The sequence below is a fragment of the Echinococcus granulosus genome, assembly GCF_000524195.1.
Source record: "Echinococcus granulosus chromosome Unknown EG_S00336, whole genome shotgun sequence".
In the NCBI taxonomy this organism is placed as follows: domain Eukaryota; kingdom Metazoa; phylum Platyhelminthes; class Cestoda; order Cyclophyllidea; family Taeniidae; genus Echinococcus; species Echinococcus granulosus.
Window position 1 is genome coordinate 3166 of NW_020170716.1, and position 16023 is coordinate 19188.

Consider the following 16023-nt stretch of genomic DNA (forward strand, 5'->3'; position numbering starts at 1 on the left):
GCACACTATTCGAGCACACTGCCCATTCAACAGATGGAGGAGGCAGGCGGACACTTGATTATCCTACCTTCCGTTTCAGGCGACTGCACAGTATAAACTTGCGGGTACCCAACGCGCCTCCCTTGGCAGACTAGCTACAATATCCATATTGCAATTCCTTCAATAAACTAGGTGGCGCAACAAGGATGTAATTACCAAAATAGATAGCACCACTTGCTCTGCTACCTAAAGGAAACCTACTTTCTTAGGGCAGCGGGTGTTGGGTGCGCCATGCAGTGAATTGGACGTGGAAGTAGATGCATTTTAAAAGATTATGCTAGACCCGTAAGATGCGTGTAAAACTTTATGTGAGACTAACACCTGAATAGGCGTGATCAAAAACTTTCGACGGTATAAATTTCATCCATTGAATTGACACTCAGCAGCACTCAGTGCAACAGTCACAGAAGTGTACTTATTAGACCAATACAAATTATCCTTCCAGGGAAACCCATAGGACTCTCTTCAACCCTTTCGACAACAAAGACCACGTGCCTTTCGCCTGAATACTTTAGAATTATTTTGCATCTGAACTTTCACAATTAAAATATATCAATCGTATATCATTTCGGAGTGGAATTTCGCTTGTATTACTTGTCATGCCGAGAAGAAAATGCTTTGATTTGACCAGAGGAACTGTTGGTTTCTTCAAACTACACATCATTGAAAATAATAGTGCTGCTTTTGAGCTGTCAGTAGGAGGATGTATGTTAGTAAATTGTCATATTTGAACGAACAACATACTAATTGGCTGGGATTCCCTTCCTGACGGATAACATGGTAAATTGGTCAAGATATGTGGTGCTGTAAGGGTACAGTTGATTGGGAAACAGACATTTTACCTTGTTCTTCTAAGCGGAAAAGTTAGTTTGAAGAGGTATTGTCTTAAGTCGAGGTGAGGTGAGAGACAGAAGGAGGAAGGCGATGCGCGTTCTCCAGGATTTCGTGCCTAGCTGCTAACATTTTACCATAACAAGAAATATCCGTGCTTATTTGTCAACCTGCTTTGCTCGCCTTACTTACTGCATGTTCGTTGTTGATCCACATTCTGGCAGTTTTACATGGACAAAGTGCTGATGCGATGACTTGATTACACTACTGAAAGCAGTTGAGTTTTGCTCCCCGCACTCGCGTGTCAAAGTTTTAACAAGCTGAATAGGCTTAGTGTCTGACTGCATTAGCTGACAAGTAAGGAGGCAGTGAAAGCCCTTCATCAATTGCGTTGATCAGCAGATTTGCAGCATTTCAGCCTGTGTGGTGTAGGCTGCAATAATAGTACCCTCTCATGGTACGAAAAGGCTAGTTGAATGTTGCTTCGAATCCGTGACGGAAGATGGGCAGACATGAGGGGCAGTTTGATATGGACAAATGTTCCCTACCGTTTCATCAAAGTAGTGGTTGCAAAACTACCAGGAGCATTGTGTCTTGGGAAAGAATGACTTCATTTAGCAATATGCAAACAGGTCAATGGACTGGCCAGAATCTGAGGTAGAATTACACGGACATAATTGTGGCATAGTCCATGGTGGTAGTATATTTGGGCACTTTGCTTGGAGACAGAGTAGCATCATTTGTATGAACAGCTTTTATCCAGTCACTTCTAATCACAGTGAACAAATGATGAGCTAACGAGAACTTCAATAATCTTGCAAATCTTGTAGTATCTTACTTTACTTACCTTACTATTGCTATACCTCATCAGTGACGCCCTAACTGTTCAGACGTTCCTTTTAAAATGCAGGAAGCAAAGTTGATAATTGGGAGACAGTTGAACACACTTCCGGCTTAGCGGTAGTACAGAAGTAAGGAATTGGCCACATCACACTGATTACGTATTTCAATAGTTCGGAGGAATGGTAATAATAAAATATCCTGCAGAATGGACGAAGCTGAGGAGGATCCACTTCAGTATATATACTGCCCCTCAACACCAGAGGCAATGAGTGATGAACTGCACTGAACAACACTCCACTTAGCTACTTGCAATGCACTGCTCTCTGCTTTCGGTTGAGCCGTGGAGCAACGGAGGGGCGATTCATTAGTAATTGCCATTCTTGGCGGTTCCGCGGTGGGTCCTGTCGTTAGCGCGGTTGGCTCTGAATTCCGACTGTTCGAGGTCATTTTTCAGTGGATTATGACGTGCAAGTTGTGACACAACCGCCTCTTTAAATGCTACGCTGCGTCAGCTTTGTAAGTTCACTCATTCGGCATCCTGTAGCATGCCATGGCAGCTACTCGCATGTATGCTCATGAGCGCCATGAGGCCTGAGAAGTGGGTGAGGTCGAGGGGCATGTATGACTGACCATGGATCGACGATGGGTCATCCGGGTAGAGTAGGTGGTTAGAGATTCAGTCTCCTCATCTGAAGGTTGTGAATAAGAATCTCCCTCTAGACGCGATTTTTAACCTCGAATGCATTGCGTGGGATCTAGTGACTGAGGTGAGGCTCGCATGCCTGCATGCATCCCTCGTGTGGTCGTGCGCACTCCAGCCCGCGTGCTTGCCCACAATACTGACTGGCGCGGCTGAAGGGGTGGGCATGAACCACTGCATTATATCTAACGAAACACTGGCGAGGGGACTTCAGTCCACAATCTTCTACCTAGGAGGCAGCCGATTTCTCCTCCACACCACGTAGGCTACTTCTGCTGTCTCTCCCTCATTTTAATTGTCCTCTGACTTTGTAAATTGATGTGCATCACCGTCTCACGTAAACTGCCTCAAGTTGGAGGGGGAGTCAAATTAGTCGCACATGTAAATGTTTACATTCGTTAGATGACAGGTCGTCACTTCATGCTTCTTGCCTTGAAAGGAAGAGCATTATTAATCACTCCATATGTATTTCCAAAAGAAGCAGTTGTACATAGTGACGCAATCAGAGAAGGAGTATCAGGGTGAAGTGCAGGGTCCGTGAGGCAATTATTTGATGCACATTAAGTCGGAGCTCAGAAGAGCATCAAGTTGCTTCAAACGAATAAGGCGGCGTCTCTCTGAACGTGCGGATCAGTAAAAGCTAGGTAGTAAAATGAATGGAATGGGCAATGCAGAAGACACTCCTGAGTACATTGTTCTTAACATGCAATTACTCAGCACAGAGGCGGATGCACAAATGAGCCCAAGTGTGATGAGACGAGGATTGGGAATGGCGATTACCCTAGTCTACACCCAAGCCTTGCATTTGTTGCAATCATCAAGTGTGGCGAAAACCCTGATGTTTTAGAAAGAAGAAATGGATGAAATGATTGGGTGAGAGCATGCTGGTTAACGCAGCCAAATTTTGGCAAATATCGTCAACGGAGTTGCCACTTAGGTAGTAGAAGACACAAATTCCACTTTGCGATTGTCGCATGCACCATATTCCTATTACTCTTAATGCAGCAGTACACTGTCTCTCTTTACAGTAAGGAATAACATTCTTAACGGAGAAAGCAGAATCGGGTATGCAATGCCAATTATAAATCGGTGTTACCTGCACATTTTTACGTGATTAACTGACTCTGTATACAAAGAACGCATAAGCAGAGGATGATAGCCTCCGGTAAAATCATATATCTATGCGTATGAGTATGCTCTTCCAGTTACCTCGGCTATACAAGTTGTAAGTACATGGGTTTCAATTCATCGGATCCGCTTAGCGTTCTTTTCTATCACACGAGAATGAGCGTTCTGCAGCAGCATCGAAGGAGCTCCGAATGTAAAATACCTTCTCAACCAAACCACTGCTGATGCAAACTATTTCGTGTCTGTCTGTCGTCTTCACTGACATCACCGTTTCATGACTGCACACACAATAAAAGTGGAGAGGAATTGCAAACAAAAGCTCGCACCGAAATCTGCGAGAACATACCTTACTTTTGCAAACAATGAGGAAGAAGAAGCGAGATAGCACATTTAACAATTGCAAGAAATCTAATTATTAGAATTAAGACAACGACAGCCAAATTTGTGGATTAATGCCACCTGAACGTGACCCGTTTAAACTAAGGTCCCGAACCATCATCTCACTTTTAATAAATAACCACCTTAACCACATTTCGAAAGAATAGCAGGGTATGTCAGACTGCCACGGAGTGAGATTATGTTTTGACATGGTTTCTCGTCAGTGTAAAACATTGTGATATGCTGCGAGGCTGCCGCGTGCATCCTATCTCACCGGATCATGAGGTGAGACACATCGTGGCGACTCAGGTACTGAATACAATCGTTATTGCAAGATGCTAGGGCAGTCAGCGTCTGTGGGTTTCCGCCTGTTGTGTGAGAGGTAGTGTGTGCTATGGAGTAGGGTTTTGTAAGTCCGTATTTGTCATCATGAAGCAAGTGAGAGGAATAAGCGATACAATGTTTGACATGAGGAAATGTTAAAATTATACTACTTTTATTGTCGGTGGGAGTTGACGTAGTGTTTGTGGGTGAGTGCCATTTGAGGGGTGGGTGATATCATGTTAAACGGCAAAGAGGGACAAATAGGGAAGATGAAGACAAGAAAGTAGCCGGTGGTAGCAATGAGATGGGGCTATATTGTGTGTGATATTTGAGGTGATGGAGCATTGGGAGACGAGGCCAGTCAAGACGGGACGATGCGAGACAGAGGGGGTTGAGATGTGGTGTTGGTCTAAGGCGTCAGACTCAAGTGAATGCACATTCTGGGAATTCTGGTCCTCCGATGAGGGCGTGGGTTCAAATCCCACCGCTGACACATCCTTTGCCATCGGCACCGGGATACAGAGGAAAGTGCAGGTGTGTGTGCGACTAGTTCTGCCAATTGCTAGGTATCAGCATAATTGATCTATGCAAACAGCTAGTGTTTAGATCTCAAATTTTCCACATTCAAATTTCTAAATTCACTCTGTTTAGGTTTTTGTCTCTTACTGGCCATTTTGCCAACTCGAATACACATTTAATCATTCCTTTATCATTGTGGAGGAAACTAGATGTTGCTGACAAAAAAACTCACAAAACAAAGTGGAAGGGCCAATAATGACAAGCATTTCAGCTGCCGGCCAAACACCTACTTGCAACTACTCGGCGCCGCATTTGATTGCTTTTATTACCACCTCGTTAACAATTGTGCATCATCACTCGATATGATAAAGCCCATCAAGGCAAAGGCGAAAGAGGACTTATTACTTCCAGGTCAATGCCTTGGCATCTGGCTGCAAGCATGGAGAGAGTGTAAGATACTAGAATGAATAGAATTGGCACTGTATGAAACATCCTTAGTACATTACATACAGTGTCCAGTTGTAATTACTTTACTCAACACTAAGGCGGATGGGGTTGTACACTCAAGAATGATGCGACGAATACTCTCCTGTGCTGGAATAAGCGATTCATTTGGTCTACGCTACAATCTTGAATTCGATACAATCATGAGGCGTATCCAATGCCCCTGTGCGTACCGAAATAAGAAGTTGATCCAGTAGAGTACGGATGTGCATTGCTGAGGGAGGTTAAGTGAATGCCAACACCAGCAAATTGTCGGCAAATGCCATCAGTGAAGTTGCCCTGTAGGTGGTGGAAGTCGATGAATACACTTTGAGATTGTAGCATGCACCATACCTCTGCCATTATAATTTCAGCAGTTGCTATCCAATTGGGGCAATATGAATGTCAGTCATGGCCTATGAATGCCAACTACTTCCCCTAGTGTTAGTTGAATGATTTATCGAAGGCTGAAATGAGCACTGTGGCGGTGACTGATCAAACTCGTGTCAATTACTTCCTCTCCTAGCAAACGACAACTCAGTGCTACTGAGGGTTTGATGCGGAGTTTGTATATGTTCAGTTCAAATACACAAGTAAATTTTTAAACACATAATGAGACAGTCTCTTCCCTCTTTCACATTACATCAAGCTGTTCCCTAAAACTACCACGTTGAAGCTTGCTTATACGCATTAGTGCCTTGAAGAAACGCTTCATATCCGAAACAGGTATTGCATGCGTCTGATTGGACTTTTGTTTATTCGAGTAGACAAATTCTGTTAAAGGAAGGTCTTCAAAACAAATATTTAGGTAATGCACATATGCTAAGGACTAGCGTGTATTCAGCAGATTTTTTCTCCATTGTTAGCCTCGTTTCATCATTGTCCAGGTTGCCATCAACTACTCGGACACGGGCAGCATCGCAATTTCGGCGCACAATCTTGGCTTCGCCACCATTGTTGAATGGTGTGTGGATTTTCTAAGAACGAGGTAGGCAAAGATTTTCTGAGAGTTACAACTGGTTGTCTGAAAGACTTCTCTCGACTACTTGGCAGAGGTGTGGTCAGTTGCCAATGTGATGCAAAATCGTCAATTAATGGAATCGTGTCTTCCACCGATTGTGAGGCATTTTGAAAATCTATGCTTGCGAGGTGAGATGCTGATGCACGCAACAGCGGAGTACTTTGAGGTCCTACTGGACAGGAAACGCCAAGGTGGCATGAGTGAGGAAACCAAATTTAAAGTGATTTCCAAATGGCTTGATGCAGGAAGAGAGGAATGCGGTGTGGAGAAAAGGCCAAAGGCATTTGGAAAGACGAATTCCAAGAATGACGTGTACAGGCTGCCTCCACAGAGTCAAACTGAGTATTGGGAGTATTGAGTATTCCGAATTGTTTGCTACAGGTAAGCATGGTGAAGGAGTGAACGGCTTGAAGGATGTGAGTGCAGGGGAAGAACAATTTTGTTGGATGACTATTTGATGCATGAAGGCACACAAATTGGAGGAGGAATGAATGCCGCCTATGCGATGAATAAATGCGGATCAGATTGCGGGATTGAGGGATGGATGGAGGAATAAATGGATGGGTGAATGCAAGACAAATGAGTGAACACGGAACGGTTGGATGCATGAATGCTGATTGAATGCAGGAGGGTGGGTTGAGTAAATGGGGATCATAGATGCGACTTGAGTAGAAGGATGGCAATCTATTTTCCACTCCATCGCGAGACACCATTTACGCCTCTTTCTAACGATTTCTGGGGAGACACTCCACCACACCCCGGAATGAAGTCAGACAGCAACCCGATCGAGCTGATGCCTCAATCCTCCTCCATCCATTCATTACGTTGCAAGTACAGAAACCCTTTCTGCTAACAGCGTAACCACTCTCTCCAAATCCGAGTAACTGATTCGATAAGTTCACCGATCTTTGTGATCTGACGCTGCAGAATTGCCTTCATCATAACAACTTCTTTAGTAATGCACATATCCAAAGGATTGGGTTGTAATCAGGAAATTTACTGAACTCTATTTTGAATGCAAATGTAATGCTTCGTCCGGACAAAATTTGGAGTAAATTAGAACACTGAGGCTATTCGGGTGATGGTGTGAGCAGAAATGAGCTATCAAATGACAATTTTAATGTGAGTTCATTAACCTACTCATTAATGTCACGAAGGGGTGTAGCGTCTTGCCAATGCGAGAAAATATCACATAATTAGAAGTGGTAATAAATCCTAAACTGTGGTCCATTTTGAAGTAATACAGGAGACTATGCCACCTAACATACTTAGAAGATACAAATCATTTCCACAAAATGATTCTTAAGTTACTGCCTTGAATGCAATTGAAAAGAAAAAGTTCAATAAATAAGTTAAAACTACACACGCCCCGAATATGTCCTGCGGACGAAAAAGACACAATGCATGGGCAGAATATGACTACAGGGAATGTACGAAAGGGGTTGGGGCTGCCTTCACACTCCTGATGCTAGCGCACCCGTCGAAGGTACAAAGACCGAGACACAGAAGTAGTCCCCTAGTAAAATTGATACTTAAACAAACAGTGTATACCATTTCCCTCAATTATTTACAGCGTCGTCATGGCACTACCCTTCCACAACCTCTCTCTTCATACATCTCAATGCAATTAGTACTGCAAGACAAACATTCACGAGCCAGCCGCGCCACTCATCCAATCTCTACGCAACCCAGATGATACCCGGTTGCATCGTCACCGATCCTCTATGGCAATTCAGCTAGATCTGCAATTTCGTCCTGTATGCGAAGTGGATTGGAGGAGGGTGAATTGTGCTTCCCATCACGCATATCTACGGCAAACGAAGGAGCACTGGAGATGAAAGTAATTAATGTAAGGAAGAAAGTTATTTAGGGTAGTTACGCAGAGAATTTGTTCCGCTTATGTTTTCACTCATCACCTTTCTCACTTCAGTGCTGGCCAGTCGAGATTATCTGGGTTCTATCCAGCTAATAGAGAAGTGCAGGAGGTATCGCGACTTCGCCTTGTTAATGCCTTCATACTGGTGCGATGGACAACTCTACACCGAAATTGTTTCTACTTGTTCGCCACTAGTGTCACTTTTATTGTCATTGGCTTTTCTGAAGAAGACGGGACTGGGGTAGTTACCTAAGACAGATGTCATTCACAGCTTCCCTACTTGGAGTCGTCATTAGTCCTCCCATCCACAGTGTAAACACTTCGTCCGTCACGCTGAGGTGAGGCAACAAGCAGTAGAACTCAGAAATGTTGTCCCGTTGGGACGGGTTAAATTTCTGCTGCCTCCAATATAGTGCTGTAAGGCATCGGCAAAAAAGACGAAGGAAGGCATGATATTGTGACAGAATGTACATAGATGCAAACGTGTTTGACGTAGAGTGGCTCGGGCTACTGGCATGTCCTGGATGTCAGCTCACCGGACGAGGGTGTGAGGGCTGAGACACAAAGTGCCCCTTTAATAAAACCGAGTGTTAAACAACCGACAGATTGCACCATGTTAACATGTGATGTGGTGATAAGGAATCAAAAAGAGTTGCAAAAATTAAACAGTTTTCCTATAAAAGTGTCTCACATCCCACGGCATTTGTTACCAGTAACGTTAAAGTATTGAAATGCAGAAAAGATCATCACAGTTTCTACACAATGGCAGATAATTGACATTGGTGGCACTTTATTTTGATGTGTCGGTAATGACTATGTGCATTTTACATTTCCACACAAGAATAAGCAGTTGAGATGCACTGCAAAATGATCCACGGAAGTGACACAGGTGCCTGATAGTGCTGCTTCCCTAGTTCGCACTTCCTCAATTGCATTGATTCGACTTCGAAATTCGTGGAAATTGCACTTGACAGTGAAATAAAATCAGTAACTTCTGTTCATGATGTGAAAACTTGATGCGATTTCACGATAAATGAAGTTACACGGGGTCAAACGAACAAACTAAAACCCCAAGGTAGCAGAGGAAACTATTGAAGTAAAAAGGAATTTGGAAGAGAGAATTGTGTCTACTGCAAGATGACAGAACCCATTGGCGAATGCAAATGTAAAATAAGGTGCGATCAGGAATAGAAGTTCACCTGTCCCACCAAACTCCAATCAGCATTGGCTTTTGTGCCAATCCGGTTCTATCACTCTCCACTCAAAATCAAAGCGCCATCGTCGATGACATCAAACACCTTACATTTTGAAAGGATAGCTCAAATTGCAGTTACAGATTCCGGGTGGATAAGTTCCACATTTTCAGCAATGCATCATGCTAAAATGTGTGGATTTCAGTGATTTGCTAGAAAGAGTATGCGGCAACAGCTTGTCTTTCCAAAGCAAAGTAAGAATGTTTCACTGTCTGTAATCATCGTTTAATTCGCTGTTCTTTGCAAACACCGTATACATAGGGATTGCATGTCTGTAGATGTGCAGCACTCAAAATAGGAAGGTGTACCACCTGTTTTAAGAAGCACGGGTATTTGCTACCACCATTAGCAGAGGATATGTCGCCTGTGAGGTGGTGGTAGTAGTGGATGTGCTTACCTAACTAGCTTATAACCACCACAAGTAGTATGCCTCACATGCATCTCTGCGTCGGAATAACGGCAGTAGTGTTGAAGGTTGCGGCACTGATATACACCAAGAAGAAGAAACATCTGCACGCTCATCTACTCATTCTTCCATTTTTCAATGTGGCAAGCCCTTGTCAAAATGCTCCTCTCTCCCAACTGTCACTCGCTACTCCGGACAAGCTGACCCCTTTGCTATCATCATCACTTCCTTTTACTCTTTCGCTTCACCGTTTAACTTGACCCCAACCACTTGCCGCTTGGCACTCACCCACGAGCTCTATGTCATTCCACACCGACATTGACACCCACAAGATCAATAGGATCGCTACCCACAAAACTTTTTTACTTATTTATTTACTCATCTCAATGCTGATGGTATAGCACACGGCACATCTCACACAGCGGGTAAAACCCAAAGATGCTGGCTGCCTTCGCAGCACACCATGGATGTGCAATTCTGTACGTGGGTCACCACGCTGTGTCGCACCTCATGACCACCGTTTGATGCGCAGAGGAATCTGTGAGTGGGGCAGTACAACACATACGGTGCTCACGCACTGAATGGCAACCTTCAACGCGTTGCATGCCGAGAGCCACACCTTTTGGAGCACAGTCCTGCTGTATGTTGTCGTACCCTGTGTGTTATACGATCAGCAAAATTCAAGCATATTAAAAAACACTTGGATTGAAATGGTGTATACATGGGTGACTGTGTGCGTGAGTGTGAGGGAGTGACCACAATCTGAGGTGGGGGCGGAGGGACAGGTAGACGGAGATAGACAGACGGGTAGACAGGTAAACAGAAATGGTGCACAGGCAGTAAGGTAGAGAGGTGCTAATAAAGAGGCACACAAGAAAGAAGTGGATTTGGATGGAGAGGTAGGAATATGAAGGTAGATGTGGGTGCTTGTCCGTGGCGCAGGGAGGAGAAAATGACGTTAGGCTTCGTGACAACCTACCAAGCAGTTGGTCCGGCTTCGACTGTAAATGGTGTAGTCTCACTTAGTGCCTCATACCATACCAATGCTCTCACAGCATTGTCTGTATTTGGCAGATGTATACACTATCCTTCCAGAAAAATCCCAAAGATCCTCTACCCGTTTTAATAAAAATGACGACAACAAAGTACGATTATACTTTTGCTTAAGTCATTCGGAATAATTTCGCATCCATAACCTCCTAACTATAATACATTAGTGGAATGTTTATTTAAAGCGAAACACTGCCTGTTTTACCTGTCACATGGCAAAGAAATTGTTCCATGTTAACCGCAAGTAATTTTGGTTCCTGCAGCTTAAATACCTTTGGAAAAAATTGACGCTGCTTATGAGTAGTTAGTGAAAGGACGCCTGTTCGTAAATTGGCAGCTATGAGTTAAGAGCACTCGAAGTGGTGTGGGTTTTCTTCCCGACGTGTGACAAGGTGAATTGGTCGAGATGTGGTAACGTGAGAGTGTAATTGACTGCAATTAGACATTGTTCACTTTGTTTTTCTAAACTAAGAATTTAAGTGGTAACTTTAGTAATCAGGTCAATGGACTCTCCAAAAATCAAAGGCAGATTTGCACGGCCGCAATTGCGGCACGGTTTGAGGTGGTAATGTGTATGACTATTGTATTTGGCAATCAAGAATACCCCTGCAAATAACTTCTTTTCAACATGTATGTTATGGACATCCATTTATGGCCACTTCTGATAAGATGAGACACGTGAATTTTTCCTAAGAACTTAAATAATCTTGCAAATCTTGTGCTTCTTTTGTTCAGACGTTTCTTTTAAAATGCAGGTAGCGCAATTGAACCCGGGCCGCCAGGGTCAAACCAGGAATTCCAACCGCTAGACCATGAATGAGCGCCCTCTGTCACCTACCTACCCACCCCCTACTCCTCTTACTCCTCCACACTTGCATCCGGGCCACAGCTTAAATGCTAAATTCAGTGGAGACGAAACGATGCTCAGGTATAATTGTTGTATATTTAAAAACAAAGCAGCCTAAAAATAAATGGCATGTAGTTGCATACTATTATAATTTCTACACAATTGCAAACAGTTGTTCCATTTACAGGTCATAAAGATGATGGAGGGAGGAAATTAAGAATAGAGGAATAGGTTTAACGAGATTTACTCAAATTTGTAGCTACTTTGGTGAAGAAAACACTTATTCTAGGATCCCGCAAATGGGGAAGCTTTCCTGTTTCGCATTCCCTACTCAGATTCGACATGACGTCGCATTTGCATGACATGTCCATCAGATGGCATTCCGTATTTACCACAATCACATAATGCGTGTTCATATAGGATCTTTGTATAGTATGTTCTCCATAGCAAAAAATAGGCATAAAATCGTCTTCCTTTAACCTCCTCCTCCTACAGTCAAACATCTTCAGCCACGCAAGTAGCTAACGTGATAGTGGCACAGGCCCGCTCGCTGACGGGGAGTTGAACCGAGCCGCCTGGGTGAGAGCCAGGAATCCTAACCGCTAAACCATCAGGGCGACACCACTTCCGCTCACACCACAACCCTCCCGCCCTTGCCATGCCTTGCCCACCCCACATTCGCCCTCACTTGCCACTGCTCTTTCCCATCTATTCCTACCCAACCACCACATACCTCCCTCCCTCCCTCCCTCCCTCCTTCCACTTATCATCACCACCATCATTACATAACAAAGAGAAGCATTAATACGACACAAAGACGTACACGTGTCCACAATAGCCCTGCTGATGGTGGGAAGTGTGTGTCACTTTGTACGTGTGCATATGTGGATGAAGCAGGTGTAAAGAGTGGACTGGAAGAAATAAGAGGTCCTGGGGTCCAGCTCTATCAACACCGGCAGTAAAAACAAACAGGCACAGTGTCAGCCACACACACACCACGACTTGGTGTGATTGGTGTAGCTCTTCCAAATGCTGTGTCATTTGGCTTGAGGTAGTCAGGCTGGCAGGCTGCAGAACAGCCTGATATTTAGGGAGAGTTGGATGGACAGTGTTAGCGGATTGGCCCCTTTAGTCGTACCCAGCCCATAACCCAGAGCGCTGTGCATCCAAACCATGATCTGGTCGTCTGTCAAACGTTTAGCCGGATGGCCACCAGAACTGTAATGTCGCATAATTAATTGCGCATCTGTCTTCTACGTGTTTAGAAGGCTTCTTGGGCTCCTACTCTATACCAGCACACCCCTTGTATCCTGATGTGCACAGCACTTACCTGCAGGCCATCAGTCACACAGTGACTTAACTTGACACGACAGCCAATAGGAGTAGCTGTTGTCCAGACAGGCTGTCTGGGGTAGTAGCGTTGTGGCCACTTTGCCACACACACACATCAACTTGTGATTACAATTGAAATCAAAGGTTACTTACACCCTACACACATGGAAAAAAGACGAAGCGTGAATCACCTGCTGCCTTTGGCATTCAAATCATCCAAGAGACCTTGAGCACACGCGAGAGAACGATGTTTATGGAAAATGCGAAGTGGGGAGTGCATTACAACAAACCAAAGCAAGTGCAGACGCGGGCGGTGATATGGTAAAGTGGTAGGGTGTCTTGTTGAAGGGGAGGCAACAGGGCGGAATGCGAAGGTGGGAAGACGCTCGGTGCCTTCGTAGCTTAGCGATTAGAGCACCGGTCTCGTAGACCAGGGGTCGACAGTTCGATTCTCTCCGAGGGCAAGTGCCGTCAACCATTTGGCACCCGCCCCACCTCAATAAATGACTCGTCACCAACTGTCATTTTACTTCACTGATACACTTGACGCACTGAGTGATAGAGCAGACTATTGTGGCCAGTGGGAGTGAAGAAGGGGGAAAGTGACTCGACCCGGATTCCAACCGGGAACCTTCTGCCTGTAAAGCACTTACATCTCCACCTACTCAATCACCCGCCCGCCTTTCATCTACCCGCCTTATGCTGCAAGCCTGTTCTACCACAGTGGGAGAAGAGCGCACGATTGTGCAGAGTGTATTGTCCGTCTGCAGTGTTAACACGAGCAGGTAAATACACAGATTAGTGACGACGTGTGCATAAAGGCTGGAGCAGGTTACGTTAAGACATCGGTGGAGGTGGGTGAAAGAGCCACCTCGACTCGCCTTCTGCCTACTACATAGAGCGCTGCTGCAGGGGTGGAGGGAGAGGAGCCGAAATTGGCTGAGGACCGCTAACCACACGCGTGAGTTGGAGATGCCGGGGATCGAACCCGGGGCCTCTCGCATGCATAGCGAGCGCTCCACCACTGAGCTCCATCCCCCACCTTGCTATCGTGCCCCCACCTCTACACAAATTCCCCCACCCCTTCTCTTCCACTTCTCCTCTTCCTCTGTTTACACCAACACAGTGTCTGCGTCGTCTTGAGGAGAAAAAATGCCAACGACTACATCATTACCATCACCAATTGCCCACCTCGGCTTCCACCTACTTCGGTGGCAGCGGTGCCACATACATGTCATATGAAAGTTGTCGGAGAGGACTCTTCTATTCTCATCGCACATATAAGGTATGGATATCAGTTTCCTAACCAATGTGTAGCTTTGAGATGCGACTTTTCAACCCTTTCCGCTGTGATTGGTGGCAAAGTTACTCTGGATTCCTCAAAGAAGCTATTGGCATTTGGATTCATTTCAACGGTGATCTCCATGTAGTTGATGCCCCGGAAATGGAAGCCATAATATTGTTTTTATTACTTCATTTTTAGAAGTTGGCGCGACTTTGCTTTTTCCGACAATTTTCTTTTGTACCCATTGGTATTTTAAATCACCCACTATTTGGTGATGCACTTTCAATTTTCAAATGCAATAGGTAACGGTTTTACAAGGGCAAGAGACCTTGAGCACACGCGAGAGAACGATGTTTATGGAAAATGCGAAGTGGGGAGTGCATTACAACAAACCAAAGCAAGTGCAGACGCGGGCGGTGATATGGTAAAGTGGTAGGGTGTCTTGTTGAAGGGGAGGCAACAGGGCGGAATGCGAAGGTGGGAAGACGCTCGGTGCCTTCGTAGCTTAGCGATTAGAGCACCGGTCTCGTAGACCAGGGGTCGACAGTTCGATTCTCTCCGAGGGCAAGTGCCGTCAACCATTTGGCACCCGCCCCACCTCAATAAATGACTCGTCACCAACTGTCATTTTACTTCACTGATACACTTGACGCACTGAGTGATAGAGCAGACTATTGTGGCCAGTGGGAGTGAAGAAGGGGGAAAGTGACTCGACCCGGATTCCAACCGGGAACCTTCTGCCTGTAAAGCACTTACATCTCCACCTACTCAATCACCCGCCCGCCTTTCATCTACCCGCCTTATGCTGCAAGCCTGTTCTACCACAGTGGGAGAAGAGCGCACGATTGTGCAGAGTGTATTGTCCGTCTGCAGTGTTAACACGAGCAGGTAAATACACAGATTAGTGACGACGTGTGCATAAAGGCTGGAGCAGGTTACGTTAAGACATCGGTGGAGGTGGGTGAAAGAGCCACCTCGACTCGCCTTCTGCCTACTACATAGAGCGCTGCTGCAGGGGTGGAGGGAGAGGAGCCGAAATTGGCTGAGGACCGCTAACCACACGCGTGAGTTGGAGATGCCGGGGATCGAACCCGGGGCCTCTCGCATGCATAGCGAGCGCTCCACCACTGAGCTCCATCCCCCACCTTGCTATCGTGCCCCCACCTCTACACAAATTCCCCCACCCCTTCTCTTCCACTTCTCCTCTTCCTCTGTTTACACCAACACAGTGTCTGCGTCGTCTTGAGGAGAAAAAATGCCAACGACTACATCATTACCATCACCAATTGCCCACCTCGGCTTCCACCTACTTCGGTGGCAGCGGTGCCACATACATGTCATATGAAAGTTGTCGGAGAGGACTCTTCTATTCTCATCGCACATATAAGGTATGGATATCAGTTTCCTAACCAATGTGTAGCTTTGAGATGCGACTTTTCAACCCTTTCCGCTGTGATTGGTGGCAAAGTTACTCTGGATTCCTCAAAGAAGCTATTGGCATTTGGATTCATTTCAACGGTGATCTCCATGTAGTTGATGCCCCGGAAATGGAAGCCATAATATTGTTTTTATTACTTCATTTTTAGAAGTTGGCGCGACTTTGCTTTTTCCGACAATTTTCTTTTGTACCCATTGGTATTTTAAATCACCCACTATTTGGTGATGCACTTTCAATTTTCAAATGCAATAGGTAACGGTTTTACAAGGG

At 45.2% G+C, this 16023-nt stretch overlaps 2 protein-coding genes across 2 annotated transcripts; both read left to right on the plus strand. All coding sequences in view use genetic code 11, as the record gives it.

Annotated features, from left to right (window-relative positions):
- Positions 1-4579: 4579 nt before the first annotated feature.
- EGR_11031 (hypothetical protein) lies at positions 4580-6624 on the plus strand (the record flags this gene model as incomplete). Its single annotated transcript, XM_024500280.1, has 3 exons — positions 4580-4777; positions 6112-6201; positions 6277-6624. The coding sequence occupies 3 exons, from the start codon at positions 4580-4582 to the stop codon at positions 6622-6624; spliced, it is 636 nt and encodes a 211-aa protein (XP_024345306.1).
- Positions 6625-8025: 1401 nt separating this feature from the next.
- EGR_11032 (hypothetical protein) lies at positions 8026-16009 on the plus strand (the record flags this gene model as incomplete). Its single annotated transcript, XM_024500281.1, has 5 exons — positions 8026-8115; positions 9509-9589; positions 14514-14586; positions 14618-14739; positions 15902-16009. The coding sequence occupies 5 exons, from the start codon at positions 8026-8028 to the stop codon at positions 16007-16009; spliced, it is 474 nt and encodes a 157-aa protein (XP_024345307.1).
- Between the last annotated feature and the right edge of the window lie 14 nt (positions 16010-16023).